This window comes from Blastomyces dermatitidis, assembly GCF_000003525.1.
Source record: "Blastomyces dermatitidis ER-3 genomic scaffold supercont1.4, whole genome shotgun sequence".
NCBI lineage: Eukaryota > Fungi > Ascomycota > Eurotiomycetes > Onygenales > Ajellomycetaceae > Blastomyces > Blastomyces dermatitidis.
The window spans coordinates 2,825,673-2,850,916 of record NW_025544777.1 but is presented as its reverse complement, the minus strand read 5'-3'; the positions used below and the strand labels follow the sequence as shown (position 1 = coordinate 2,850,916).

The window sequence follows — 25,244 nt, the reverse complement described above, 5'->3', positions numbered from 1 at the left end:
GCCAATGAACTGGTCATCTCATTTGAGACTGCCGAATGCACGATTTAACTCTTCCCTTTCACTTGTTGAAATTGTATCTGGGCTAGTTTCTGTATTTTTCTCGGTAGATAGCTGTTGGCTCGTCTGGGATGGAGCATCGGCTTCAGATATAACTCGGGAGACTTTCACTGGTTGCAGAAGTTTTTCCTCACGGTCCAGCCAGCCGGGCGCAATTCTCCTCTTTTCTGCCAAGTCGCGCTGTTTTATTGACTCTTCCCAATCCTTGATTGCGGCAAGACTATCTTCTCGAATCTTTTTCATGTGTTTTTCTAGGGCTTCGCATGATGCGAGGACATCACTAGGGTGGGCGGTATGGCCTCTCCCCGGAGAAATGACATAGCGAGCCTTCTCTAGGCCGCTGGGGTCAACTGTGGCTGAGGGCGGGAGTGTGGACGGCACAGATTTATATGTATACGGAAGTGTCGTGGCTGTAGGCAAGGATATAAAGGGGGACACCGTCAAGGGTATTTGAGCCAAAAGCGGGTGCGGTTCTTCAGAAGCGATCGTCAATAAAGTCATAGATTCTTCAATCGGACAGAGGGACTAGGTAGCAGAACAACTACTGACTATATGATTCATACATGGCTCGTGGATAAACAAAAACCGATCCTGGGCTTTTGAAAGAATGACAAATCGGGGCCGTATCGTATCAGCGATAAGAACGAGTGGAGTTGTCAAAAACCTCGGGAGGCAGTATTAAGTATTTATGTAGCACTACGACACGGACCCAAACTGCAGGCAAGTGCCAGGTAACAGAATATAATGTGAGGGTTATTCATGCAACTGTAAGCTGAGTCAAACACGGGTAAATGTGCCTGGTGAGTTGGTGCAGTTCATTGAATTTGTAGAAGTAAGTTTGCGGCAAGCGGTGGATGTTTGGATGTTTCTACTAACTATTTATGTTGTGGTGGAATCAAGCTGGGTGAGGCTGAAAAGTTGCTTTTCTGCTGCCGAAATCCAAAACTTCTGCCCGCGCTTCATCCCCACCACACAACATCAACAACATGATCGGATCTGGCGACCACGCATCAACCTTCCCAGCTCTTTTCAGTTTCTCGGTCTCCGTGATACGCCTACGGCAACCAGTTTCCCCTCTCCCGACCAAGGCGACTGTCTAATCTGTTGTAGGTTTCTTGCCCCTCATCATAATCTTGCCCAATTGAGTTATGTTAGCTGATAACCCCCAGTCATTCCAGCCAGGCCCCCAGGAAACCTGATCGCCCACTGCATAACTACCTATTCAATTTTACTTTATATTGTGAAGAAACATACGCCCTCACCGTCCACTATTCTACATTCTTACTTACCGGTTTCGGCTTATGATACCCGGGAGCTGGACTCGCTCATTACATCCATCCCACGATTTGGTCTGATTTGTTTGCCGTGATTGTAACCCTTCTATCGTTGCGCCCAGAACAGTAATAAAGTCACCAAACTTGTCCTGCTCGAGTGCGTGAGCTACCGTCTCCTTGCCTGCTTTTCCTTGAAGCTACCGCGCTGCCGTTGTCCACCATCATACCTATCCAGCCATACCCCCGTGCAAACATGGAAGCCCAAATAGAGCGAGCGGTGACGGAGAAGAAACCAGTTCCCGAAATTGACTTCACCCTCCATACTATGGAAGACGGAACTCAAGTTTCTACACACGAGAGGGTTTGCAAAGGTGACTCCTTTTTCAAGCTTTAAACTTCCTTACAGAAATTAATTGCTTTCCATAGACGTTCAAGCGCCGGCTTTTCAACTGCCGACCAACGAACAATTCTGGTCGCCGGAAGACCCGTCGAAACCTAATCTGCAGTTTCTTAAACAGCATTTCTACCGTGAAGGTCGCCTTACTGAGGAGCAAGCATTATGGATTATACAGACAGGAACTCAATTATTGCGCGCAGAGCCTAATCTTTTGGAAATGGACGCGCCTATTACCGTTTGTGGAGACGTCCACGGCCAGTATTACGATCTAATGAAGCTATTTGAAGTTGGTGGAGACCCTGCAGAGACGCGATACCTGTTCCTTGGCGATTACGTTGATAGAGGTTATTTCAGCATCGAGGTATGCAACCATCCCCTCTGGAAGCCGATGATAGGAACGGACGTTTCTGAACATTCATGCAGTGTGTCTTGTACCTCTGGGCCTTAAAAATATGGTATCCGAATAGTTTATGGTTGTTGCGCGGGAACCACGAGTGTCGTCATCTCACGGACTATTTTACATTCAAACTGGAATGTAAGCACAAGTACTCGGAAAAGGTGTACGATGCTTGCACGGAATCATTCTGTGCTTTACCACTCGCTGCCGTTATGAACAAACAATTCCTATGCATCCATGGTGGCCTCAGTCCTGAGCTACATACACTAGAGGACCTGAAGTCGGTAAGTTTGCGGATAAGTGCCACGCGAATTGTGTTGTTACATTGTTGCTAATTGTTACTAGATCGACCGTTTCAGGGAGCCCCCAACCCAGGGCCTCATGTGTGATATCCTTTGGGCTGATCCACTGGAGGAATTTGGCCAAGAGAAAACGGGAGAGTATTTTGTGCACAATAATGTGCGAGGATGTTCGTACTTTTTCTCCTACCCGGCTGCTTGCGCATTCCTGGAGAAGAACAATCTACTTTCCATAATTCGAGCCCACGAGGCGCAGGATGCCGGGTACAGAATGTATAGGAAGACCAGAACGACCGGATTCCCGAGCGTGATGACGATATTCAGCGCGCCAAATTACCTCGACGTTTACAACAATAAAGCCGCCGTTCTGAAATACGAAAACAACGTAATGAACATCAGACAGTTCAATTGTACTCCTCATCCGTACTGGTTACCTAATTTCATGGACGTTTTCACATGGTCGCTCCCTTTTGTTGGCGAGAAGATTACCGACATGCTTATCGCTATCTTGAACACCTGCTCCAAAGAAGAGCTGGAAGAAGAACCTTCCTCATCAGTATCGTCCGGCCCTGCATCGCCCCACCTTCCAATGGACCCCGAGAGTACTGAATTCAAAAGACGCGCGATCAAGAACAAGATTCTGGCTATTGGCCGTCTCTCGCGGGTCTTCCAGGTACTACGTGAAGAAGCGGAGAGAGTCACTGAGCTTAAAACTGCCTCTGGTGGCCGTCTCCCTGCTGGCACGCTCATGCTGGGAGCAGAAGGTATCAAACAAGCGATCCATAACTTCGAAGACGCGCGCAAGGTCGACTTGCAGAATGAACGACTTCCTCCAACCCACGAGGAAGTGCATAGGAAGAGTGAAGAGGAGCGGAAACAGGCATTGGAGCGTGCTGCCCAGGAGGCAGAGAATGATACTAGCCTAACTAACATGGCTAGAAGGATCAGTATGTAAGTTTATCATTGTTTCTTTGTGGGACTATATTTTCCGAGTCAACGAAATGCGATACTAACAGAAAACAACACAACAGGTCTTCTGGCTCGAGTAGAAGCCGTCGGACCCGGCCAGAGTAATGGCGCCAAAGGAAATTGAAAAGAGCGAAAAAGGAAAAAGGAAAATCGTTCAAAACAAATTTAGCACCCGTTTCGAGTTAAAATAACGACGTCATATCCCGGTTTATTTTTTAAACTCATTAGCTAGCTAAGCTTTTGCGCCACGATGTAATTGCATGTTAAAAAGACCAATGTCCCACAGCTTGCGTTACGAAGAGATAGACCTTTTGCTTGTTTTTGGTGTGAAGACGCTTTGAAAGGGCAGGAAGGCGACTGCTGGAAAAGCCCAACATATGTGGATGTGCTATGACTGGTGTTGCTTTTCTTTCTCTCTCTCTGTCTTTTTTTTTTCGCTCCAATTCTCTTCTATAATGCCGAAATAATGACCTTACTTTTTGACGCAGCCTTTGAAAATATGGGGCAGGGCCTCTATATTAACTCTCACCTCAAATGCAATTAGTACTGACAAATGCCTCTCCCTTTTTATTTATCTGTTCTTCGCCGCTGTTCTTGCTCTGTCCTAATCTCCTTCCCATACAGCGCTCTGTTCAATCTTCCAGGGATATGCGAATGATACCGTCAACTCTGTTGCCACGTCACTGAAATTCGCCTTCTGGACGTTGCTATCTCAGGGTATCTTTAGAAGAAATCATTTTCAATATACTAAAATAAATAAAATGTCCCAAAAGCCGTTTGAGGGCGTGTTGAGAACAATGTCTCTAGACGCTGAACTGATAAAGTGAGCGCAGTCAGCACTTGTCGGCTATTCCCAGATTTTTTCAACCTGCCTTCCAGAGACTGTCATCAAAGAAAGGGGCTTTGTCAGAGGGGTTCCCAGTAAAGTTGACAAAGTGACCGGTTGAGATGCATTGCGGCTATACATCACATGTAGAATGATCTAAAATATCCGATTCAATGTATAAAAGTAAATAAAAGAGGTGCCGTGGCAAGCCTCCACTGTACAGTTAGATAAGGGAAGGAAATTAAAAAATATACTAGAAAGTGAAGCAGCATGAGTCCTCTGATTTCCATCCAGCAACCTGGGTGTCTGTATCTGGTATTTAGCCCATTGCTGTTGTCTCTCTGCTCGCCAGGAAAAAAATGTTTGTCGATGGGTCAAATCCCCAGCTGGGAAAATTGTGTTTTTTTTTTTTTTTAAACCAAACTCCGTCCTCAAATCATCAACCCTTAGCAAACAAACCCATTTCCCCTTCTTTCTCTCAATGCCACCAAAACTCCATTCTTCTCTCTCAAAGCAGGCTATCCCGCTCACAGAAGCCGTCTTCTTCTGTCCGTCCTGCTCAATATGGCGCTATTCATTGCCCTCGCTGACCACACGCCGGCGCAACAGGACTTTTAACCCACGTCACTCCCGCTTCACGTCAACTTTCGCAGCCCAATATAGAGCTGCACACACAGTGAATATCACAAGAAATATACCAGAGCGGTTTCAAGGGCTATATTCCGCATTAAATGGTGTCCATGATACTGCTGCCAACCATGTCAATTCGAGTAGGCTGCAATTGGCGCTAAGGGGGCTGGAGACTACGAGGCCGGTGATCCGGCTTGCTGGTATGTCTTTGAAAGCTCTTTTTAAACTGCCTCGGAAAGAACGCAACCTGTTCGTTTCCGCTTTGAGGCTCGGATTTGGGCTGACTGGATCAATTGACTACTACAGTCCTCGCTTTGGATGATACAACTACGACAGCCAGGCTTGTCCGACTACTACTGGCAGATCCCTTGAGCCCGAAACAAGCATGGGAGGATTATTTAGAGAAGCATCGGATGGATGGATCTCGCAGTCTATTGATAAAGTACGACGTCGTCGAATGATGCTTCTTTATTAAGTACTAATAATGACCGGGTTTGTAGGTATGGAGACCAAACGGATCTCGCAGTGGAGAACAGCCTCGTACCAACGATATCAATACCCTCGAGAACACTGCAATCTTCCAACCTGGAGATCCTTATTTCACCTCTCAGCGCGAACTCGAATTCAGATGTCCATATCACCAGAAACACGTTCCTCGTTCCAACAATCGCCATCCAATCGACCAGTACTGGAACCCATACTTTTATCCGGTACCCGGTCCACAAGAGCATGATTTGTGGAAAGGAGATTGATGGGTTGTTAGCATATACAAGACTAGCCGAACGTGCAAATATTACAGACATGGATTCGATATGTGCATCGTTCGACTTCAGTTTAGGCCAAGGTTCAACCCAAAAGGGGAATGGGATCTCATGTGTCGATATCGAACGTGCAGAGGTGGCATTGAATACGTTTCGAGAGTCGGTCCAAAACGCCCCGGAATACGAGAAAGGCTGGTCGGGAAGCGGTGTCCAGCTGCTCATAGATTGGGTATCAACCTCTCCGAAGGATGACATCCTAGATCCGTCGATTAAGAGGCTTGTAGGATCATTGTTAGACGAGGCCGAAGAGAGCATTAACGCCGAAGAGAACAAAAGGATACTGGCGCAGCAAGCCAAGAACGTCACGGAAGAGGTAAGGCTGGATTTGGATAGGACAGTCAGCGCATGGGCGGAGCGTGCACACACAGAACTTCGTGACACACTCAACGAAGGATTTGCAAATAAAGCGTGGCGGAATCTAGCTTGGTGGAAGTTGTTTTGGCATGTGGATGACGTGGGAATGATCATCTCCCGTGTATTACGGAAGAAATGGCTCCCCGAGGCTGAGAAAGAGGTAGTCTGGATTGGTGGGAAAATTCACCAGGCCGGATTACTGAACAACCTTTCAAATTCAACGGCCAGAATTCAGGAGTTACCTGAGCTCGGGGGATCCCATACTGGAGAATTATCGTCGATGTCCTCTGAGAGGCTTTGGCCAACGCAAATCTCAGACATTCGCGACAGCCTTACAACCTCAAGCGTCCCCTCCCTGCATTCCGTCGCGCAAAATCTTGTCTTCTTTAGTTTATCAACGACATCACTCAGCGCTGCGCTGTCTGCTTTGGTGTATATTTCGACATCTGGCACTTCGATGTACGAAGCCGGCACGATCGCAACAATTGGGCTTTTCGTTTCGCTACGCCGGCAGCAAAAGGGATGGGATTCTGCACGTAGCTTGTGGGAGCATGAGGTCCGCGAAGAAGGCCGCCGCGCCCTGAGGGACACTGAAGAGGTACTGCGTACCATCATTCATGAGGGCGGACGGGCTATCGAAGAAGCCCCTGAAACCGAAGCCAGGCAACAAATCCACAAAGCCCGTCAAGCTCTCTCGGATGTAAAATAATAGTTTCCCTTTAGTATCCTATAGTACCTGTTCCTCCTGCAAGCTATCAAAAATAAAAGGAGACTTGTAGACCCCCCAAGTTTTCAATATCCCGGAAGCAAAACCAAATAATCGCAGTCGTAGGCATCAAACTTAGCCAATTTCCACACTCCCCTCCGGCACCCCGCTTGTACTCCTCAACCTACTCGCCAGAACCGCATAATAGGAAACATTTCCTCCCGATTGCTCGGCATCCCATCCCCCCTCCTCCCCCTCCACCTCACCACCTCTACATTCCCAAAATTCCCCTTCGTCCTACCTATCCCCGCATCCGAAAGCGCACTCCCAGGGCCCTGACCCCCAACCAACAAGACGGGCGTCCCCGCCTTCCCCGCCCCATCCTCTTTAATAGCCGAAAGCGGCAAAACCCCTCCTATCGCCACAATTCCGCCCAGCTCCTTCTCCCCGTTCCCGTTCTTCCCATCCGCATCATCCATCAACGCACCCCTACCAACCTCCAGCCCAACACTCAACCCCATACTAGCCCCCTGCGCATATCCCAGTATAAAAATCGCCCTCCCGCGATACCCAAGCTTCCGCACCAGGACCGGCAATATCAGCTGCCGGACGATCTTATCCGTGGCGCGCGAGAAGCCCGGATCTGCGTCGAGAGCATCTGGATCCAAGAGGATGTCGTCGCCCCAATGGTAGCCGGGGAGCTCGAAGGGGAGGGGCGTGGGCGCTTGCAGGGCGATGCAGGTTGTTTCGGGGAGGTGGAGGGCGGATGCGAAGGAGGTAAAGGGGGCGATTGTGTCGCCTAGCCCGTGGAGGAGGAGAAGGATGTTTGTGGATCGTGAGGTTGGTGGGGGTGTTATTGTGAGGATTAGGGACGGGGGGAAGTCGGAGGGTTGGGGGATGGGGGGCATTGTGGGCGTGTACGTAGGTAATTGTGTGGAGGAGGTTCGGTGGTCATGACAAGTGTCGGGAAGGCGGGTAGGGGTTTTATTTGATGTGGACAATTCAGAGGGGTTTGCTTTATTATTTGGGAAGTGGGGAGGGGTTGTGTTTTCGATGTTTTGTTGCTTCTGGAATGCGGTTGACGTTCCGTTTCGAAGCTTTCCTGGCGTGAAGTTTAACTGGATAAATAAGCTTATTTATTTATTGAGTGGGCGCATTGCAGGCTTCGTGATCACTATCTTGATTGCATATAATAGATATTGTTCTTACCTCGTAAATGAAGCAGAATTTGTAGCCGTGATTTGAAAAGAAGCTTCATTCCGGTGGATATTTACCTAAAGGGGGCATGTGGACATTAATATTTAAACCTTACAGAGTAGAGTATTGGAACAGCATTTGAATCCTTAACCAGTCTCTTCAACAAAAAAAAAAAAAAAAAAAAAAAAAAAAAAAAAAAAAAAACCGGGTATTTAGGTAAAAGGCCTGTCTAAAAGTTTAGACAGAGTACAGAGTATAGAGCAGGTAGAACAAAGGCAGGTCATTGAATTAAAAAAAAAAATGAACCAGCCTCTTAAATATCAAATCTAAAATATCTATGCCAAACGCCCAGGGAAAATACTGTGATAAAATAATATTTACAAAAAGAACGAGAACGAATCGCACGGACATCACCCCACATTATAATCCGTAATGAATCTCACCCTCAACCTGAGGTAAACCCATCCTTCGCAATCCTTCGAATAGCTTCATTACTCAGAATGCGGCCACCTTCCGATACACCAGAACCATCCAGACCCTTCCCATCGCCCATCGCCAACACCGTCGCCGCCAACCCAATGTCCTGAGTCGGTGAAACTATACTCGGAATAAAATTCCTAATCAATGGGGTAAAAGCACCCAGAACCCGATAGCTCAGCGGAAGTTGGCGGTTGGCTGTTGCTTGCTTCACTGCTTCATCAGAGACTGAATCGACGAAAGCTGGCTGGAGAGAATAGGGCTTGAACGCTGGGATTTTGTGTGCCATTTCGATTAGGGGTTGTTCGCATTCGCCTTTGACGGTTGCGAAAAGTTGGGTGAATTTGCCTGGCTTTGTTGTGGCCTATAAACGCTTCTGTTAGTGGTCTAGCCTGATATAGAGTTATATCTACAGCGTATAGTATAAATACACCTATATATATAGAGAGAGATCATTCTGGTATGATTGCTTGATATGTAGCAGAAATGGCTGGGATTAAGAAAGAAGACTTGCCGCATAGTCGGCGAGGGAAATGTCACCTAGATGGATAGTAGTGGAAGTTAGGACGTACCTGAAATGTAAACAAACTTAAAGGTATTAGCCAGAGTACTGAACGCCCTGGCTGCTGTTAATGGATAATCCTTGGTAATTGTGATGTACTCCCTAACCAAAAAGCTCGTCAATACATTCCATACCAAATCATATTGATGTAGTTGGCTAAGTAGAATACTCACTCCCTGCCAACCTGCTACTGTGCTATACCCTGTGCCCACACGCACCCCTCAGCCCCCTCAAGCAGTTTCAGCAGCGATGTAGGATACTCATTGAAATTTTTGTGCTCAATGACAGTTACTCCTGGCTTCCCTTCTGCCATAGGTACAGGCCCACAGCTGAGGATTGTCAACTTCGAGATCCGCCCAGGGATCAGGCCCCCGTGAGGATGAGGTGCATGGTTTAGAGTAAGTTGCTCTTTTTTGTTATTTATATATATATATATATGTATGTATATATACCTAGGTGTATATATTTCTTGCAGAGAGGCAGAAATGAGTGAAATCAACTATGAGTTAATAGATTAACCTTGAAAGGCTTTTTACTAGGGCTGAAGTGAAGGACAGACATGATATTTATATGCGGACTGGACAAAACACTTGCGAGAGGATCAATAAAATTTCTTATGTGATGATGCATTTGAACAAGAGTGAAGGCTGCTAGCAACATTCATCAACGGCGCGACGTTGACGTCGTAGCTGAGATTCACAGAACCCCTACCCTACAGTTAAAATAAACTCCGCAAACAAACACCCGGCCTTGTCGCCAGCCGGGCTAAAGGAGAAAGCCAAGGTCCCAATCAGCCCGCGGTGGGTGGGGCCGTCGGATACAATACATACATGCAAATTGATGCAATCGCTCTCTATCGGAGCCTAAATTATGTATTGTCGACTGGCAGGTTTAACCCCGGCATCATGGGGGCCTTTGTCGGAGACATCTACTCCGTAGGGAGGCAGTAGTAAAGCCACTGGTACAAAACACATGTTCAACATGAGACTGCAGAGCTGGATATAGTGAAACAGCAGACAAGAGATTTGAGATTATATGATCAATACAGATTAGAATCATGTACAGTTACTATAATGAGTCAGAATGTGTTGGGGGTCCCGGGTTGATCGGCCCTTCTACCAGCAGTGCGCTGGTGAGCTCTTTTGCCCCAGTAGCCTACAGAATGTCATGATCTAGCTTGGTAATCCTTCTTCCACCATATAACTTCTTTCTTAGGTAGCAATCATCAATCAAGCAAACTTTACACTTCCACAAAATAAATACCTTCGCCTCACGCAGCCGGCTGCCTCTCAATAATCCAAGGCTGTTCGTCCCGTCGTCCCGCCCCCAACGGAATGGTTGGTATTGAGCCGCAGAGGTACGGTTTTTCAAATACTCTTTTGGTAGCGGCTTTGGGTGTTTTTAGAGGGAAGTTTTCGGTGACAGAGTTAGAGGACATATTTGGTATAGTTACTGCGTGGTCTAGGCAGCCGGTAGGATTGATTCATTTTTGGCCCATGTTTTATCATCACGCGGCAGAGTTGAGGGAGCTTCTACGCGATGTTGGAAACCAAAATAGGTTGAAGGAAAATAGGTTAAGATAAAAGGTACTGATGAAATCCTCATTCAGGTCTACATTTCACCCAGGTGCATGGGTGGCAGAAGATGTATATAGGGTGCCTTATACTGTGTCGCCGTCTCTAACACAGAAAAATGATAACAAGAGTCCTAGTGTAATGATAACAGTGACGTGAAAAACAAAACCAATACAAGCACCACGCGTAACCACAGAGTAGTTAGGAACGACCAACGTTTCCTAGGAGATTTGGAGAGAAAAACCGGCGCAAACGCATGAAAGAAATTGCACACATGTATTGAGAGAGGAGGAAAGATGAGTAGAACGAGTAGAAAGGGGAAAGCGAAAGCAAATCATACGGCACTTTACGCCTGTCGGCGAGGCCATCATCCAGCCATCTTGCCCAACCCAGCCCCAGCGACATTACGGAGACATGATACCATGCTGAGGTCGTGGTTTAGGTTTCTACAAGACAAACGCATTCTTGAGCTCGCTGTAGATGGCGTGGAGCTCATGATTAGCGGCCGTCTCGAGCCTGTCGAGAGTATCCTGGGCCTGCTCCTGGAACGACGCAACTTTGTACCCACCCTTGGCCACAATTGCGGAGTAGTTGGAAGAGCCACCCCCGTTCCAGGCAAGGACCTATCCAAATGTTTAGCAACAGTAACGACAATTTGTCTCATGCCAATAATTTTCAGATATAACTTACGTTCTCAGTATCCGCGGGAACTTGGGTCAGTACGCCCCAGGTGCCGATATCAATGAGGGTGGCCTTAAGTTTCTCCGGGGTAAGGGGAGCGACAGCAAAGGCGGACTCTTCAGCTGGCTGGAGAGAAAGGAAGTAGGCAAGGAGGCCGGCAACGTGAGGAGATGCCATGGAAGTACCGGAGATGGTATTGACGGCATATTTGCTGCCAATCCATGTAGAGAGGATGTTAAGACCAGGTGCGAAGATATCATTGCATGGTCCATAGTTGGAGAAGTAAGCACGCTCGTCAGCAAGAGTGGAGGCTCCGACAGTGACAGCCTTCTCAGCAGCAGCGGGGGAGTAGCTGCAGGAATCGGCATTATCATTGCCAGCAGCTACAGCAAAGTGGATGCCAGCATCAACGGCTGCATTAACCGCGAGATCGAGCGTCATAGACTTTCCGCCACCCAAACTCATGTTGGCGGCGCTACCCTTGAAGCCTTTCCGTCCTTTGCCTGACTTAGCGGCTTCCACTTGTCTCAAATGGCGGGTAGTGGTCCATTCAACGCCCTTAACGACATCAGACATCGTTCCAGAGCCGTTGGACTTCAGGACTTTGACAGCGTAGACATGGGCTTTTTTGGCGACGCCGAATTTCTTGCCAGCGACAGTTCCGGAGCAATGGGTCCCGTGGCCATTGCCATCAACATCCTCATCACCTATTGGGATAGTTTTCCCCCAGAATGCCCGTCCTTCGAAATCAACATGGTCGACATTGGTGCCAGTATCGATGACGTAGACGTCGACACCTTCACCTCCTGCAGCTGCATATAGGTACTTGTTAAATGTGCCGAAGCTCAAGCTGTCCCGGTGTGAAATTCTGGCCAGACCCCAGGGGGCATTGTGTTCTATTTTATGCTTCTCCATGGTATGGACTTCAGAGTCCTTCTCGATGAAATCGACCTAGGCAAATCCGAAACGGGGTTAGAGTCAGGAGCTCTGCCAAGACGCTGCACCTTAGCAGGGAGGGAGGAGTCACTTACATCTGGATGCTTGCGGACCTGCTCAATAACCTCCTCGTCGAAGGAACCCGAGTATCCTAGAAGCGAGCCAGCAATATCGTAGGTATGTTTCAGGCCGGAGAAAACGTCGTTCTTGAACGGAAACTGGTTACGTTTGTTGAGCTGTGATCTTTTGGCCAAAGCGGTCGTGTGGAGGTTTTGCACCCAGCTCTGATGGGCAGCTGCTGAAGCGCTGGTGACATGCTTCTTGAAAACAATGATGTATGAGTCCTCAACATGCTTGGAGTTCACTGATGACAGAACGGGGGCAGCATCTTGATGGATGGAATCAATCACCAGCGGCGAGGAGGCCGCCAGTAGCGGGAAGATCGATAAGGCGAGAAGGCCTTTCATGCTGACGAAAGAAGGACACTGGAAATGAGCGAAACAAAAGATAAAATCTACGAAGCAAAAGGAGAATGATACAACAGATGGAAGACGAGGAGAAGGCTGGGTGAGAGGAGGTTGGAGATGGCTGGGAGGGTGATACGGACGTTGGATGGGAGAGGAGAGAAGTCGTTGAGCTTGGGGCGGACAGGAGGAATGATGTATGGGGAAAGCTGCGTTAGTCAGCCGGTGGTGGCCCGGTAACGATACTGTAACGGAAATGCTGGATGTGACCGCCTGATACACCGCCTGGTTACAGTACACCGAGGTACAGTAACCTTGCGTCATTTTGGTTACGAGCTCGCAAATAATCACACACGTTTCATATAGCTAGCTAGCTATGTCAATCAGTCATATAAAAAAGATAACTTTTCTATAATCATATAAAATTAATATATCAGCTGCTTTCTGAGTTGACTACAGTTTGTAATATATTATTATCTTATTATCTCACTATTTGTAACTGTAGGCACCGGGGTCCGGAGCAGGCAAGACACCACTAGAAGGATGGGTTGCCGGGCGCGGCCAAGTTAGAGCCCGGACCCAGGACACTATTATATATATCTTACTTTATTTCTCTTATTTATTTCTCTGTTTATTTTTATTGTTCTTTTTATATTTATATAATTCTTTTTTTTTTCGTTTTTTATATAGAAAGAGTTTTTATATGAGCTACTGCCACTGTATTATTCCCCCGCGTATCCACCGTATCCATCGTTTTAGCTGGCGCAGATTCAGTCAGCTGAGCTACTTCTTCCCCGATCGCCTGTTATCGGCAACTGGGGTGCAAAGATCACATGATTAACGACAAGGTTGGAATTTAGCCCACTCGCTAGCTAAATTGGGAATTCTCATAAACGTTGTTCCGTTCCGAGGTTCGTTTTGCGACAAAGCGCTGCTTGAGCCGCAGACGGACGAGAAGTAGTAGCACACAGGACAGGGCTGACCGCATTACGCAGTAATATCCCGGACCTTCACCGGCGCAACAAGAGGACAGCTTTCTGTTTCTCATGAGCGCTTCGTATCGTTCTGTCCTACTTCTATTATTTAACATTTTAAATTCAACATCTAATGTTTGAAATACGTTGGCATCGAGTCATCTCACCTTGGAGAGGACTCGTTTTGACCACCGTGGATTTCGCATACATGACCTGAATGTTAAAGTCTTCATTATTCGGTAGCTAAATACTGTGGGTGTAACACCTTCTCAATGACCGAATTAAATCCTTCCTAGTCCTAATCTTGTTGGTAGTTTGCAAATAGGAAGTTAGGTTCCGCGTAGGAGCCATGAGTAGCTCCTCCTCCCGCTCCCGGCGTCCATCGTCCCCGCCTTCGCTTGCCTCAGAACGCCTGGTCACTGAATTGCGTCCTGTCATTGCGTCAATAACCGATGTTTGCAATCAGGAGGCTGAGTCTGTTCACAATGTCCTCCGTGCAACTGAAAATCTCTTCCGGTTGCGTCACACCTTTATCGATGATGAGAACACGAGGGGCGCAAAAGATATTTTCCGCCAGCTGCTGGGATTCCCAACTTTACTCCGACTACTACGGGAAATAGGGGATATATATGACCCTGCGGCTTTGTCGAGGGAGGAGAGGAAAGGCCTTCTAGGCCTAGCGAAAGATATCCATGGCGTCCTCGCTGAGAGCCTGAAAGACCATCCCGGAAACAAGAGATACTTCGTCAAAAAGCTAGATTCTGGTGGTGTTACCCTGTTGGAGAGTAGCCTGTCGCCATTATGCAGGAAACTTAGTCAGAATGCTGAAGATGCTACCGGCCCTGAAGCTACTGACATTGAGCAGTTTTATGGCGGACTCCTCGCTGCGGCTCTGGGACAAGAGATGTTCTCTGACTTTTTCACTGTGATCAGGAAAAAGGTTCAGCCGAACAATGACAGCTCAAACTCTTCAGTAGTACGAGAAGTTGTTGGTGAAATTCTAGGGCCATCGGAAACAATCGAAAATGGCGAGTTCGTGGGGCCCCTTTTAAAGCTTTGGCTGGCGCAGTCATCGGATTTTCCGAACTCAATCCAACTTCTGGCCTTTCCGGCGTGCTTGATTCATCTAGCAGAGCAGTCTCGACGCAATTTATTAGCACTCCATTCAACGGGCATGCTGAGCAGCCTTCTCCAAATTGTTACAGATTCAAAAAGGCTCGGGCCAGACCGGGACCTGTATCGCCAACTTGCTAGCATTCTTTGCTCTGAAGGCATAAATAGTTTGGAAGATGCCGCCCAGCTCTATCGAGCGGCTCATGACTCCCCTACTGTTTTAAAATTCCTTCTAGATGCCATCAAGTCGTCGAAGAATCCCGCGTGTATTCATTTTGACCTCTCAAGGCATGGCTACTCTTCCCTTGAGTTGCCGGCGTTGGGCAAACCATTTCCCCCCACTCATTCCGCTGGATATACCCTTGCCGTGTGGGCGCGCTTCGATAACTTTGACCCGGATGCCCACACCACAATATTTGGAGCTTTTGATCCTAGCCAAGCTTGTTTTGTACTTGCATATATTGAAAAGGATACTCGTAATTTTATCCTCCAGACTTCAATGAGGGGGGCGCGCCCGAGTGTTCGTTTCAAGTCAGTGATTTTTGCTCCTGGGAAATGGTACCATATATGCATTGTCCATAAAAGACCACGACCTATGTCATCGTCAAGGGCTACATTATTTGTCAACGGAGAGTTTGTAGAGCAGTTAAAGCCCGAGTACCCATCTCTTCCAGCTGTTTCTGTCCCTAACCGCGTGCCTCGAGTCCAGGCTTTCTTGGGTACTCCGGAGGACTTAGCAACCAGACTTGGCAAAGGGGTATCAACGTCCCGATGGTCCTTGGCATCTGCCATCTTATTCGACGAGGCATTTACGGACGACATTATAGCGGTTTTCTACCATTTGGGCCCACGATATCATGGGAATTTTCAGGATTGTTTAGGTTCATTCCAAACCTACAAGGCATCTGCTCAGTTGAATCTACGCAACGAGAGTCTCCATCCTGGTAAAGAAGACCAGTCGGATATTGTTGCCGTTATTCGCCAGAAAGCCAGTACCCTGATCCCGGAAAGCTCCGTCCTCCTGAATATATCACCAATGACAGTCCTCGATGATGATGATAGCAATAACATCGACGAATCCCAGTTGGTGAAGTCGTTGTCAAAGCAGGCCGCTAGAAATTTGAATCATCTCACCAAAGCTGGTGGAAATGCTGTCGCTGTCAATGGTGCCATTCCTGCAATAAATGATGCTTTGACACAAGCACGTGGTGTTGCTACTCTGACTGGAGATCCTGTTGTGACTGTACCACAGTCATTAGACGATGCTAGTTGGAGAATTGGCGGTTGTGCTGCACCACATCTCAGCTTGATTGAAGCAGCAACCACACCCGAAAGCATTTGTATTGCTGTGGAATCTTTGTTCGAAGCCGTTCAAGATAACTGGAGAAATAGTGAGGCGATGGAGCGTGAGAATGCCTACAGTGTACTTGCCATTCTCCTTCGTGAGAAGCTTGGCCTTTCATCCCACATTCAGAATGCCATTTCGAAGCCTACCGCTCTGTTTCCGGCCCCGGAACACCGCACCGGGTTAGCCATGGAGATTCTGCTCCTAATTCTAAAATTTGTTGGCTATGACTTCAAGGACCCGAAAGAGTCTGTAATTACTAACCCACTAGCGTATCGAGTCCTTCTTGTTGACTTGGACATCTGGAGGCTTGGAGATCTGCCTTTGCTTGAGATATACTACTCTCAATTTGTCACATTCTGCTCTGAGTGCCGGCATCACCGATTCAATACCAAGCGTCTTTCACGAATGCGTACGATACCCTATCATTCTGCTGCGTATTTTCGTATCTAAAATGCTGACATATATTTTTCTAGGTGTCGTCAAGAAGCTCCTGGATGCGATTAAAGGGGAGAGCTTCACGGCGGAATCTATCAAACTTTTTGTTCCTTCACTTAGTTCATTAGTAAAATCATGCATGTCGGCGGAAATTCTTCGGTCCCTAGCACTGTTCATCACCTACTCCATTCACAGTGTGAAGCGGCAGACAAACTTGCAGAAGAAAAAAGCCGCTCGGTTCGATTCTCGGTTTAGACAGCCCAGGTTGGCTTATTCCCTACATTCAGAAAAAACGTACCTCTCAAAAGCTCAAGTAGCAATCGAAGTCTTAAAAGCGTATACCAACATCGTTTGTAAAGAGAACGGCACGACGAATATTGCGAAATTTGCGAGAACTGTAACCAACAAGGTTAGTCCTTCGTTGACATGTAATGCGAAATTGCTAGCCACGTTACTGACATTCCACTTTCGTTAGTGGCTGCTATACTTAATCTTAGAAGACAATCCCGAAGTCGTGGTGCTGGCAACCACTATTCTTGCTAGATTACTAGTAACCCATGGCAGCAGCTATACGAGGAAGTTTGCAGACAAATCAGGTGGATTCGTCATTATGCGACGACGTCTGAGACGCTGGTGGCATATTCCTGCGCTGTGGCCGATTTGCTTCGCTATTTTGTTCGGGAAAGATGTTGCACAATTAGACCTGGACCGACCTTTCGACCACTTCGGATTTTTAGATTTATTTAATTCTAATGGGGAGTTGAAAGTTCTCTTCCCTGAGATTCTTCCCGTCGTTACAGGAATGCTCGAAGCCGGCCTCAAAGCGACAGTCCTAAGGAGCAGCGAACCATCCGCTCTCAAAGATACCGAACAACTCGGTAGAACCCGTGTAAATCGACGCTCCATGTCAAGCGCAACGCCGCCAGGTTGGTTCTCCAAGCCTTTGTTAATTCCCTTTCCCGATTACATTTCTCTGTACATCTAACTGGGCTTTTGTTTTTAGATGTTGCCGCGATAAATGCGTGTTCTGAGTCGAATATTGAACTGCTAAACACAGTCGTTGGCTTCCTCGCGGATATCCATGTCAAGTCTCAACACTTTCGTGACTTTGCTGTGACGTCCACCTATGTGCAAGAGCTCCTTTTCCTCCTGTTCCCTGTCGTAGTTGGCTCAGATGCAGTCAGCGCCGACGTAGAGCTTAATTCCCAGTCCGTCGGGCTGACTTTTGGAGCGCGCGATGTGGTTATTCGCCCGCTCTCAAATGCTCGCCCGGTTCTACGCACTACAACTGTGGATAATTCAGAACCCCATGGTGGTGGAACTGGCCTAAGACGGCGTTCCTCCTTCGTTCTCGTGTCATCTGATAAGTCTCAGCATTCTCCATCTTTGGCTCGACTCCGCCAGGCCGTTGCTCCGAAATCCGAAAGTGTGAACCCCCCACCCGCTCATTCCATTGTACAAGGGGTTTTGGAAGTGGTTGCGGCGGTTATTATTGACCAAGTGCTCACAAGAAAGGACTTCTCCGAATTGGCCCTCCACTTGGCAACCCCTCCCGGGTTCATCGAACATCAGACATATTTCGAATCCTGGGTCCTTCGGAATGTACTCTCTGAACTCAAAAACACCATCTTGTTAAATCGAAAGCTTCTCTGGGAACCTCGGGTCTTAACAAACGTCTCTAAGTTGTTAACGCAGCTCGTGGAAACTCTTTACGAGGGCTGGTTTATAGAGGGCGCAACTTCTATCTTAGAGTTTGCAGGGCCGATCCTCGAATATTTACAGCAGCCTGAGGTTGCGAGTATGAAGAGTATTCGGCTATGTAGCCAAGCAATCTCTTCTATCCGCTCGGTGGTGTCGCGCACCATGTTGCTTCAGCTCTCTGAGGCAGAAGACTCTGACGTACTCGACTTTATCAAAAAACTAACATATTGGCAAACAATAATTCTGTCCACCGAAGATCCCCAGACAGAATATTTGCCTTTGATATGCTATCTCCTCTATTCTAAATTGGTCATGGATGACGAAGGTGTTCGGTTGGCTGCGGCGAACTTGTGGCGGTTGCTTTTGGTACAGAAGCCGTCTGAAATGTCAGCACTCCTGAACTACGCGAGTTCCCTCCTTCACAAACGCTTGTCTTCCGGTTTCCAAAAGCTTGTTGGTTTGGATGACGCTAGCTTCCTACGCTGGGTTGACGACCAACGCGATGATCTTGATTCATTTTTCTTCGGCGCTCTGTCCAAACACTGGGAAAACTTTGTCCGTGACGAAAACAATAGAACAGAGGAGCGTGCTCGAGTGAGACTTTCCAAGCGAAAGGATAAGTTAAAGCTGTGGGATCAAGTCGATACAGCCCAGGAGGAAGTTCTCCGGAAACATGAAACCACCTTTGACCACTGGACATCAAACATCTTCACCTCTGAACACCTTAAGCATCAACGATCGTTGCAAGATCAGCAGGACAATTTCTCTTTTTTATCTTCAGCTTTCGCCAAAATGTACCGTGACTTGAGGCGAGATAACGGGATTCTGGCAGGAACCAGTGAAACGAAATGGCGTCTTGACCAAACTGAAGGCAGGGATAGGATGAGACTGCGAATAACTCCGGACGACACAGCTGGAGCGCAAAACTACCAACCAAAGCGCAGAACGTCTCATGAGCCTCCTAATATTAAACTGGACAGACGAATTCGTGCTATTGGAAAGGACCTCCTGGGCGTTACACCTACTACAATGGCTACTGAGCCCTCCGAATCTGAAAATCAAGTTGAACCCCCAGCTGAGGTGCAGAACAGCGATCCTGATGACAGATCTGGCCTTGAAGAAAGCTTTGAAATGATTGAAGACCCTATGGATGGGCAGGATGACTATGAGGACAAGAATAGGAAGGTCATGAGAAGTCTTCATCGGGGAGATCAAGTTCAGCATGTTTGCAATGTCTCTAGAATTGTGGGGCTGGAAGCGTGTGAGGGACTTTTGATCCTCGGGAAAGATTCTGTCTATATTCTGGATAACTTCTTCCAACGGGCCGATGGCGAAGTCGTCAATGTTTGGCAAGCGTCTCCTGAAGAACGAGACCCCTATGTCCGCATGATTTCTGGCCGCGAATCTGATGATCGACGAGTGAATAACGGAGAACATGGAACGAGGAGCTGGAAATGGTCCCAGGTAATTAGTGTATCGAAACGGCGATTTTTATTCCGCGATGTTGCACTGGAAATATTTTTTGCCGACGGTCGAAGCTATTTGCTCACAATGGTCTCCCGCACGCTTCGGGATGAGTTATCCTCACTTCTCTCGTCTTGCGCCCCTCAAATAAGCGGATCCGGAAACGCCTCGCAGAGCGAAGAAATGTGGAGATTCGAAGCTTTGCGCAATCAGGAGGAGAATCCTCAGTTCTTCAGGGCGAAAATTGCTAACGTGTTTAACCAAAATCCTACCAACCCAGCTACTCGAAAATGGATCAAGGGTGAAATGTCTAATTTTCATTACCTGATGTTTGTTAATACGATGGCCGGACGGACGTTCAATGACCTGACACAATACCCCGTATTCCCATGGGTGCTTGCCGATTATACAAGCGATGAGCTAGATCTGGCAAACCCTAAGACTTTCCGTGATTTGTCAAAACCGATGGGATGCCAAACTCCAGATCGGGAAGCAGAATATAGAAGCCGATACCAATCCTTTGCCGAGATGGGCGACCATAATGCACCTCCGTTTCATTATGGGACACACTATTCTTCAGCTATGATTGTGACCTCATACCTCATCCGCCTTCAGCCATTTGTCAAGTCATACCTTCTGTTGCAAGGAGGAACATTTGACCATGCTGATCGATTATTTTATTCAATCCCCAAGGCATGGGAATCCGCATCCAAAACTACCATGACGGATGTGAGGGAATTGATCCCCGAATTTTTCTATCTGCCCGAATTCCTGGTAAATACGAACAAATATGATTTTGGGCTCAGACAAAACGTATCTCAATCGATAGATAATGTCGAGTTACCTCCTTGGGCTAAAGGAGATCCAAAAATATTTATTGCCAAACATCGGGAAGCCCTCGAGAGCCCGTACGTCTCGAAAAACCTCCCTCAATGGATTGATCTAGTATTCGGCAATAAGCAGAAAGGAGAAGCAGCTTTGGAGGCAGTGAATGTGTTTCACCATCTGTCCTATCAAGGTGCTAAAGATCTGGACACCATCGACGATCCCGTCGAGCGCTTAGCTACGATAGGCATTATCCATAATTTTGGACAGACTCCACACCAGGCATTCCAAAAATCCCACCCACAGAGAGAAGAGGTAGCCCAGAAGCAGAAACGGTTGGATACGGCGGCAGAGTCCCTAACTCGCTTACCTATGACATTGCTCGGTAAGCCGATGAAGCGTCTAAAACAATGTTACAATGCGACTAACAAATTTTTTAGATAGCCAAGAACGAGTATCATCGCTATTATTCTCATGGAAACAAGATCGACTACTCTGTTCGGCCGCGTTCAGACTCAATATTCCGCCGAATTATGACAAGTACATTGAGTGGGGTTTCTCTGATGGCAGTGTTAGATTCTATGCCGCTGATAGTAGGAAGGTATGTATACGTATTTGGGAATGTTGTCCCGTTGGCGCATTGCTGGGGGCTAATTTGGCTATTTGTTTCAAGTTGATCGGCCATTTCGAGCACCTCCATATAGGTCAACTGTCTGGTGCCTTATTTGCAGATTCTCAGACCCTAATCACCTCCGGGACGGATTGTACAGTCTCGGTGTGGTCGTTTACATCGACATCCAAGTCGGCAGATCTTCATCCGAAAGCTACACTATTTGGACACCGGTCGTTGGTCACGACTCTTGCGGTTTCAAGATCCTTCAGCACAGTCCTGTCCGCCTCCAAGGATGGAAAAATAATGCTATGGGATCTAAATCGCCTAGAATTTGTCCGATCGTTACCGAATCAAGGACCTGTCGATGTAAGTTTTCTGTATATTCAGCCAAATCTACACATCCCTTTTTTTTCGAGTTTTTTTTTTCGAGTTATTTTTATTAATCCGATCACGCGGACGCGAAATAGTGTGCACGCATCAACGATGCCACCGGGAATATACTCGTCTGCCATGGAAATCGTATCAGCCTCTATACACTAAACGGAGCATTGCTTCTTGATCAAGCGGTGTGCGAACAGGCTGATGATTGCATATTGTCCTGTGCTTTCTACGAAGGGGTCAGTAACGAATGGCTAGCACGGGAGCTATTATTTACAGGTCACAAGCGCGGAGTCGTTAATGTAAGTTTTCTTTCTTTCTTTCTAAAAAAATTTTTTGTGTGTGGTATCCGTAAAAGGCTAACCACCCTGATAGATCTGGAGTAAAACAATCCGGAATGGCCGATTCGAACTCGATCTAATCCGCCAGTTACACCATGTGGACAACACCCGCGGAGACGGGGCCAGAAATGCTTCTGCGGGTATTAGCTGTATTTTACCGTTGGCGCAGTCTGTTTATACCGGTGACGAGGCTGGACGAGTTGTAAGTTCCCCCTTTGTCTTTCCCCATTCCACCGCTTTCTTGGTTCCGTTGTTCTATGTATTTGGCTCGGGGTGCAATTTATTAATTTGTCATTTTTTCTTGCTCCCTTCAAATAGTATGAATGGGACTGTGTGCAGCGCCATTAAATATGGATATTTATATCTAGATCGCTTTGGTCCAAGATCCACTAGATGGACCTACCTACCCGCCCCTGACATGTGGATCGAGCAGGATTATGATTTCATGACGGGAACGCTTTTTTTCTTATATGTATATAACGGTTCGACCAAAGATGCGATGCTATATTATGTATGCCACGACACGCCATGCTATGTATGTATGCCCGATTTCTCCGTCTTTTGCGTTACTTTTCTTTTTATCATTCTGCTTTTTGGCTTTTCTTCCTCTCTCGAGCTGTTGCGCGTCGGGTAAAAAATATTTTGTAGATAAAAAAGAAACCTCGTTGGCAGGCCACGAATGGATGAATATACTATACGGTACTGTACATATCTATATACAGCTCTGGTTGCCGGAAGCAATATGCTAAACAACAGCCGGGTTGTTGTCCTTCCTGCGCTCCGGCGCGCTCCACCGCGCTCCACCGTATCTGTGCAGTGCAGTGCAGAAAATGACGAGCGCCGAGCGGTGTTTTGTTCACCACTTGCTCTCAAAGCCGGCTTGCTTTAGTGCTTTGGTACTATCTGTACCGCTACATCAAGATCTGAGTTTAATGCAACGGGGATCCATTTTTCTTCCTGTGCAATGATGTAACAAAACCGGGGCCAAAGGGAAAAATTCTTGCTGGAAGAACACCACCTGTGACTAGTTAACAAAAACTATATATTCTGCTGAAGATGGTGCAGAAGCAGCAGCGTCTTGGATGCAGTGCCGGTCATGATTTGTCATTGTATATAAGCTCTCGTTGACTGAAGTTACTCAGGGCTGAAGACTGCCCTTCTTTTTTTGCCTTTTTATTTTGTTTTCGAGTTCTCTTAATGTGAACATTGAAGCCACACAGTCCCGTACCGTCCTGGTCGGAGCACAGTAGCCCGGGATAGCGCCCAAAAGCGCGAAATCAGTATCTAGATGGACCCGAGCTTTGCCACTGGCATTGTAGGTGAGGTGGGCATGATTGATGATACACAAGAGATCGAAGAGAAACTCCCTGTTAACATGTACATATACGAGTATCAATTGCAGAATATTAATATGTATGTATTATTATTATGCCAGTTGATTAGTCAACGCTGAGGCAGGTTTTAGTTTTTCAGTGGCGTCTGAGCAGTCGTTGTATCTGATACCTGTTCTCCCCGCCAAGCACCGCAGCAGCCACAGGTCGCTGGTACCCCCCCCCTTCCATTATTCTTGCCCCACCATTTTCCAGTCCATCCATTGTATTTATTATCTTTCTTCTCTTCTTTGCTCCCTCATATACAACAATCTCACAACGTACAATCTACTCTTTCTTGCTTCTTTTAACTGGCTTAGAAGATCAGCTAGAATATCCTCTCAACTGCGCACCCTCGCCGCTTTCGTAGATTCTACTACTACACTAAGTTACTGCGCACAATCCTTTATCCCGTCATGTCGTCCGCTCTCGATCAATTAAAAGCCACTGGCACTGTAAGTGACCCCTTGCCGCTCCAGTTTTGTCTCATAGGAGGAATGGATGGGAGAATGAGAAGAACTTAGGAACTGACTCTGTCTTCGACACATTGCCCGTGTTAGACCGTGGTCTGCGATTCTGGTATGCCATCCCTCGCTCGAATATCAATTCCCGGCAAACCCCCTAGCTCTTAAAGCTATGGAATTTCTAGCTAACATAGAACCCTTTGAATTTTTTAGGGGACTTTGCAAGTATGTCTTACCGTTCTATGTCTCGTTTACGTCTTCTACATTTGCACTATACGGACTGTTCTCTGACAAATTCGCAACAGCCATCGGTAAATATAAGCCGCAAGATGCCACCACCAACCCTTCATTGATCCTCGCCGCTTCGAAGAAACCAGAATATGCCAAGTTGATCGACTCCGCAGTTGCCTACGGAAAGGAAAATGTGCGCAACCATCATATAATAGATATGATAGACCTAGTTCTGATGTTGTGGTTTCTCTGCATGTATATATATATATATATATCTGGAGCTTCTCCAAAGCTGACCTGGGTGGCAAAAACAAAACTATAGGGCAAGACACTCGATGAGAAGGTCGATGCTACTCTCGACCGTCTTTTGGTCGAGTTTGGCAAAGAGATCCTGCAGATCATCCCCGGCAAAGTTTCAACTGAAGTCGATGCCCGCTTCTCCTTCGATACCAAAGCCTCCGTCAATAAGGCTCTTAACATCATCGAGGTATGTTTCGATGCCAATCCGTTGTTGTAAGAAGCTAGATCGCGAAAGAGGAGAAAAAGAGAAAGAAAGAAAAAAACTAACTCAACCGCCCTTTTGCAATAGCTTTACAAATCCGTTGGCATCCCTAAGGAGCGCGTGTTGATCAAAATCGCTTCGACATGGGAGGGCATCCAGGCTGCTCACATTCTTCAGTCACAGCACGGCATCAACTGCAACCTGACATTAATGTTCTCGCTTGTCCAGGCCATTGCTGCAGCTGAAGCTGGCGCATATCTCATCTCCCCCTTCGTCGGCCGCATCCTCGACTGGTTCAAAGCAGCCATGAAGAAGGACTTCACCCCCGAGGAAGACCCTGGCGTTAAGAGCGTGCAGAGCATCTTCAACTACTACAAGAAGCACGGCTACAAGACCATTGTCATGGGCGCCTCCTTCCGGAATATCGGCGAAATCACTGAATTGGCCGGATGCGACTACCTGACCATCTCGGTACGTTTTATATATATCCCCCCATCCCCCTTTTTTTCCCCTTAGGAGTAAGTTGGGCCTAAACTAACACATTTCCCCAACGCAGCCCAACCTCCTCGAAGAACTCTACAACTCCACCGCTGCCGTCCCCAAGAAGCTGGACTCCGCCACCGCTGCTACCCTCGATATCCCCAAGCGCGAATACCTGAACGACGAGGCGCTCTTCCGCTTCGACTTCAACGAGGACCAAATGGCCGTCGAGAAGCTGCGGGAGGGTATCTCCAAGTTCGCTGCTGACGCAGTTACCCTCAAGAACATCCTCAAAGAGAAGATTGGCTCGTAGATCTGAGCTTTTGACTCCCTCCTGTTTTCTTTTCTTTCTCTCTCCTTTCTTTTCTCATATATCAAGGCAAA

The 25,244-nt window shown here is 47.3% G+C and overlaps 8 protein-coding genes across 8 annotated transcripts; 4 read left to right on the top strand and 4 right to left on the bottom strand.

Moving 5' to 3' along the window:
* Positions 1-18: 18 nt before the first annotated feature.
* On the bottom strand, positions 19-558 carry BDCG_04254 (uncharacterized protein; the record flags this gene model as incomplete). The annotated part of the gene is made up of 1 exon (XM_045419919.1): positions 19-558. The coding sequence occupies one exon, from the start codon at positions 556-558 to the stop codon at positions 19-21; it is 540 nt and encodes a 179-aa protein (XP_045276121.1).
* Positions 559-759: 201 nt separating this feature from the next.
* On the top strand, positions 760-4,285 carry BDCG_04253 (serine/threonine-protein phosphatase 2B catalytic subunit). The gene is made up of 7 exons (XM_045419918.1): positions 760-889; positions 958-1,163; positions 1,227-1,702; positions 1,758-2,089; positions 2,152-2,409; positions 2,471-3,375; positions 3,456-4,285. Exons 3-7 carry the CDS (start codon positions 1,585-1,587, stop codon positions 3,496-3,498), a joined length of 1,656 nt encoding a protein of 551 aa, XP_045276120.1. The 5' UTR covers positions 760-889; positions 958-1,163; positions 1,227-1,584; the 3' UTR covers positions 3,499-4,285.
* Positions 4,286-4,455: 170 nt separating this feature from the next.
* BDCG_04252 (uncharacterized protein) lies at positions 4,456-8,057 on the top strand. The gene is made up of 3 exons (XM_045419917.1): positions 4,456-5,049; positions 5,156-5,291; positions 5,350-8,057. The coding sequence occupies exons 1-3, from the start codon at positions 4,701-4,703 to the stop codon at positions 6,731-6,733; spliced, it is 1,869 nt and encodes a 622-aa protein (XP_045276119.1). The 5' UTR covers positions 4,456-4,700; the 3' UTR covers positions 6,734-8,057.
* Positions 6,910-7,638, bottom strand: BDCG_04251 (phospholipase/Carboxylesterase; the record flags this gene model as incomplete). The annotated part of the gene is made up of 1 exon (XM_045419916.1): positions 6,910-7,638. The coding sequence occupies one exon, from the start codon at positions 7,636-7,638 to the stop codon at positions 6,910-6,912; it is 729 nt and encodes a 242-aa protein (XP_045276118.1).
* A 315-nt stretch (positions 8,058-8,372) lies between the features above and the next one.
* BDCG_04250 (nucleoside-diphosphate-sugar epimerase) lies at positions 8,373-9,279 on the bottom strand (the record flags this gene model as incomplete). The annotated part of the gene is made up of 3 exons (XM_045419915.1): positions 8,373-8,768; positions 8,977-8,992; positions 9,185-9,279. The coding sequence occupies 3 exons, from the start codon at positions 9,277-9,279 to the stop codon at positions 8,373-8,375; spliced, it is 507 nt and encodes a 168-aa protein (XP_045276117.1).
* Positions 9,280-9,421: 142 nt separating this feature from the next.
* BDCG_04249 (cerevisin) lies at positions 9,422-12,877 on the bottom strand. The gene is made up of 3 exons (XM_045419914.1): positions 12,253-12,877; positions 11,231-12,172; positions 9,422-11,163 (listed from the first exon to the last, which is right to left on the bottom strand). Exons 1-3 carry the CDS (start codon positions 12,622-12,624, stop codon positions 10,987-10,989), a joined length of 1,491 nt encoding a protein of 496 aa, XP_045276116.1. The 5' UTR covers positions 12,625-12,877; the 3' UTR covers positions 9,422-10,986.
* Positions 12,878-13,944: 1,067 nt separating this feature from the next.
* Positions 13,945-22,161, top strand: BDCG_04248 (beige/BEACH domain-containing protein; the record flags this gene model as incomplete). Its single annotated transcript, XM_045419913.1, has 9 exons — positions 13,945-16,465; positions 16,530-16,900; positions 16,967-17,417; positions 17,495-20,866; positions 20,922-21,082; positions 21,155-21,460; positions 21,562-21,774; positions 21,848-22,015; positions 22,132-22,161. 9 exons carry the CDS (start codon positions 13,945-13,947, stop codon positions 22,159-22,161), a joined length of 7,593 nt encoding a protein of 2,530 aa, XP_045276115.1.
* Positions 22,162-23,599: 1,438 nt separating this feature from the next.
* Positions 23,600-25,173, top strand: BDCG_04247 (transaldolase; the record flags this gene model as incomplete). Its single annotated transcript, XM_045419912.1, has 7 exons — positions 23,600-23,638; positions 23,744-23,762; positions 23,861-23,872; positions 23,953-24,071; positions 24,201-24,365; positions 24,468-24,851; positions 24,937-25,173. The coding sequence occupies 7 exons, from the start codon at positions 23,600-23,602 to the stop codon at positions 25,171-25,173; spliced, it is 975 nt and encodes a 324-aa protein (XP_045276114.1).
* Positions 25,174-25,244: the final 71 nt, after the last annotated feature.

Bases quoted from the DNA above. Each gene is read 5' to 3' on its own strand.
- BDCG_04253 (XM_045419918.1), top strand. From the start codon at position 1,585: ATGGAAGCCCAAATAGAGCGAGCGGTGACGGAGAAGAAACCAGTTCCC. The intron at 1,703-1,757 runs GTGACTCCTTTT...TGCTTTCCATAG, and splicing joins ACACGAGAGGGTTTGCAAAG to ACGTTCAAGCGCCGGCTTTT. The intron at 3,376-3,455 runs GTAAGTTTATCA...ACAACACAACAG, and splicing joins ATGGCTAGAAGGATCAGTAT to GTCTTCTGGCTCGAGTAGAA.
- BDCG_04249 (XM_045419914.1), bottom strand. From the start codon at position 12,624: ATGAAAGGCCTTCTCGCCTTATCGATCTTCCCGCTACTGGCGGCCTCC. The intron at 12,173-12,252 runs GTAAGTGACTCC...GGATTTGCCTAG, and splicing joins AGGTCCGCAAGCATCCAGAT to GTCGATTTCATCGAGAAGGA. The intron at 11,164-11,230 runs GTAAGTTATATC...ACATTTGGATAG, and splicing joins TTCCCGCGGATACTGAGAAC to GTCCTTGCCTGGAACGGGGG.
- BDCG_04252 (XM_045419917.1), top strand. From the start codon at position 4,701: ATGCCACCAAAACTCCATTCTTCTCTCTCAAAGCAGGCTATCCCGCTC. The intron at 5,050-5,155 runs GTATGTCTTTGA...TGACTACTACAG, and splicing joins GCCGGTGATCCGGCTTGCTG to TCCTCGCTTTGGATGATACA. The intron at 5,292-5,349 runs GTACGACGTCGT...CCGGGTTTGTAG, and splicing joins TCTCGCAGTCTATTGATAAA to GTATGGAGACCAAACGGATC.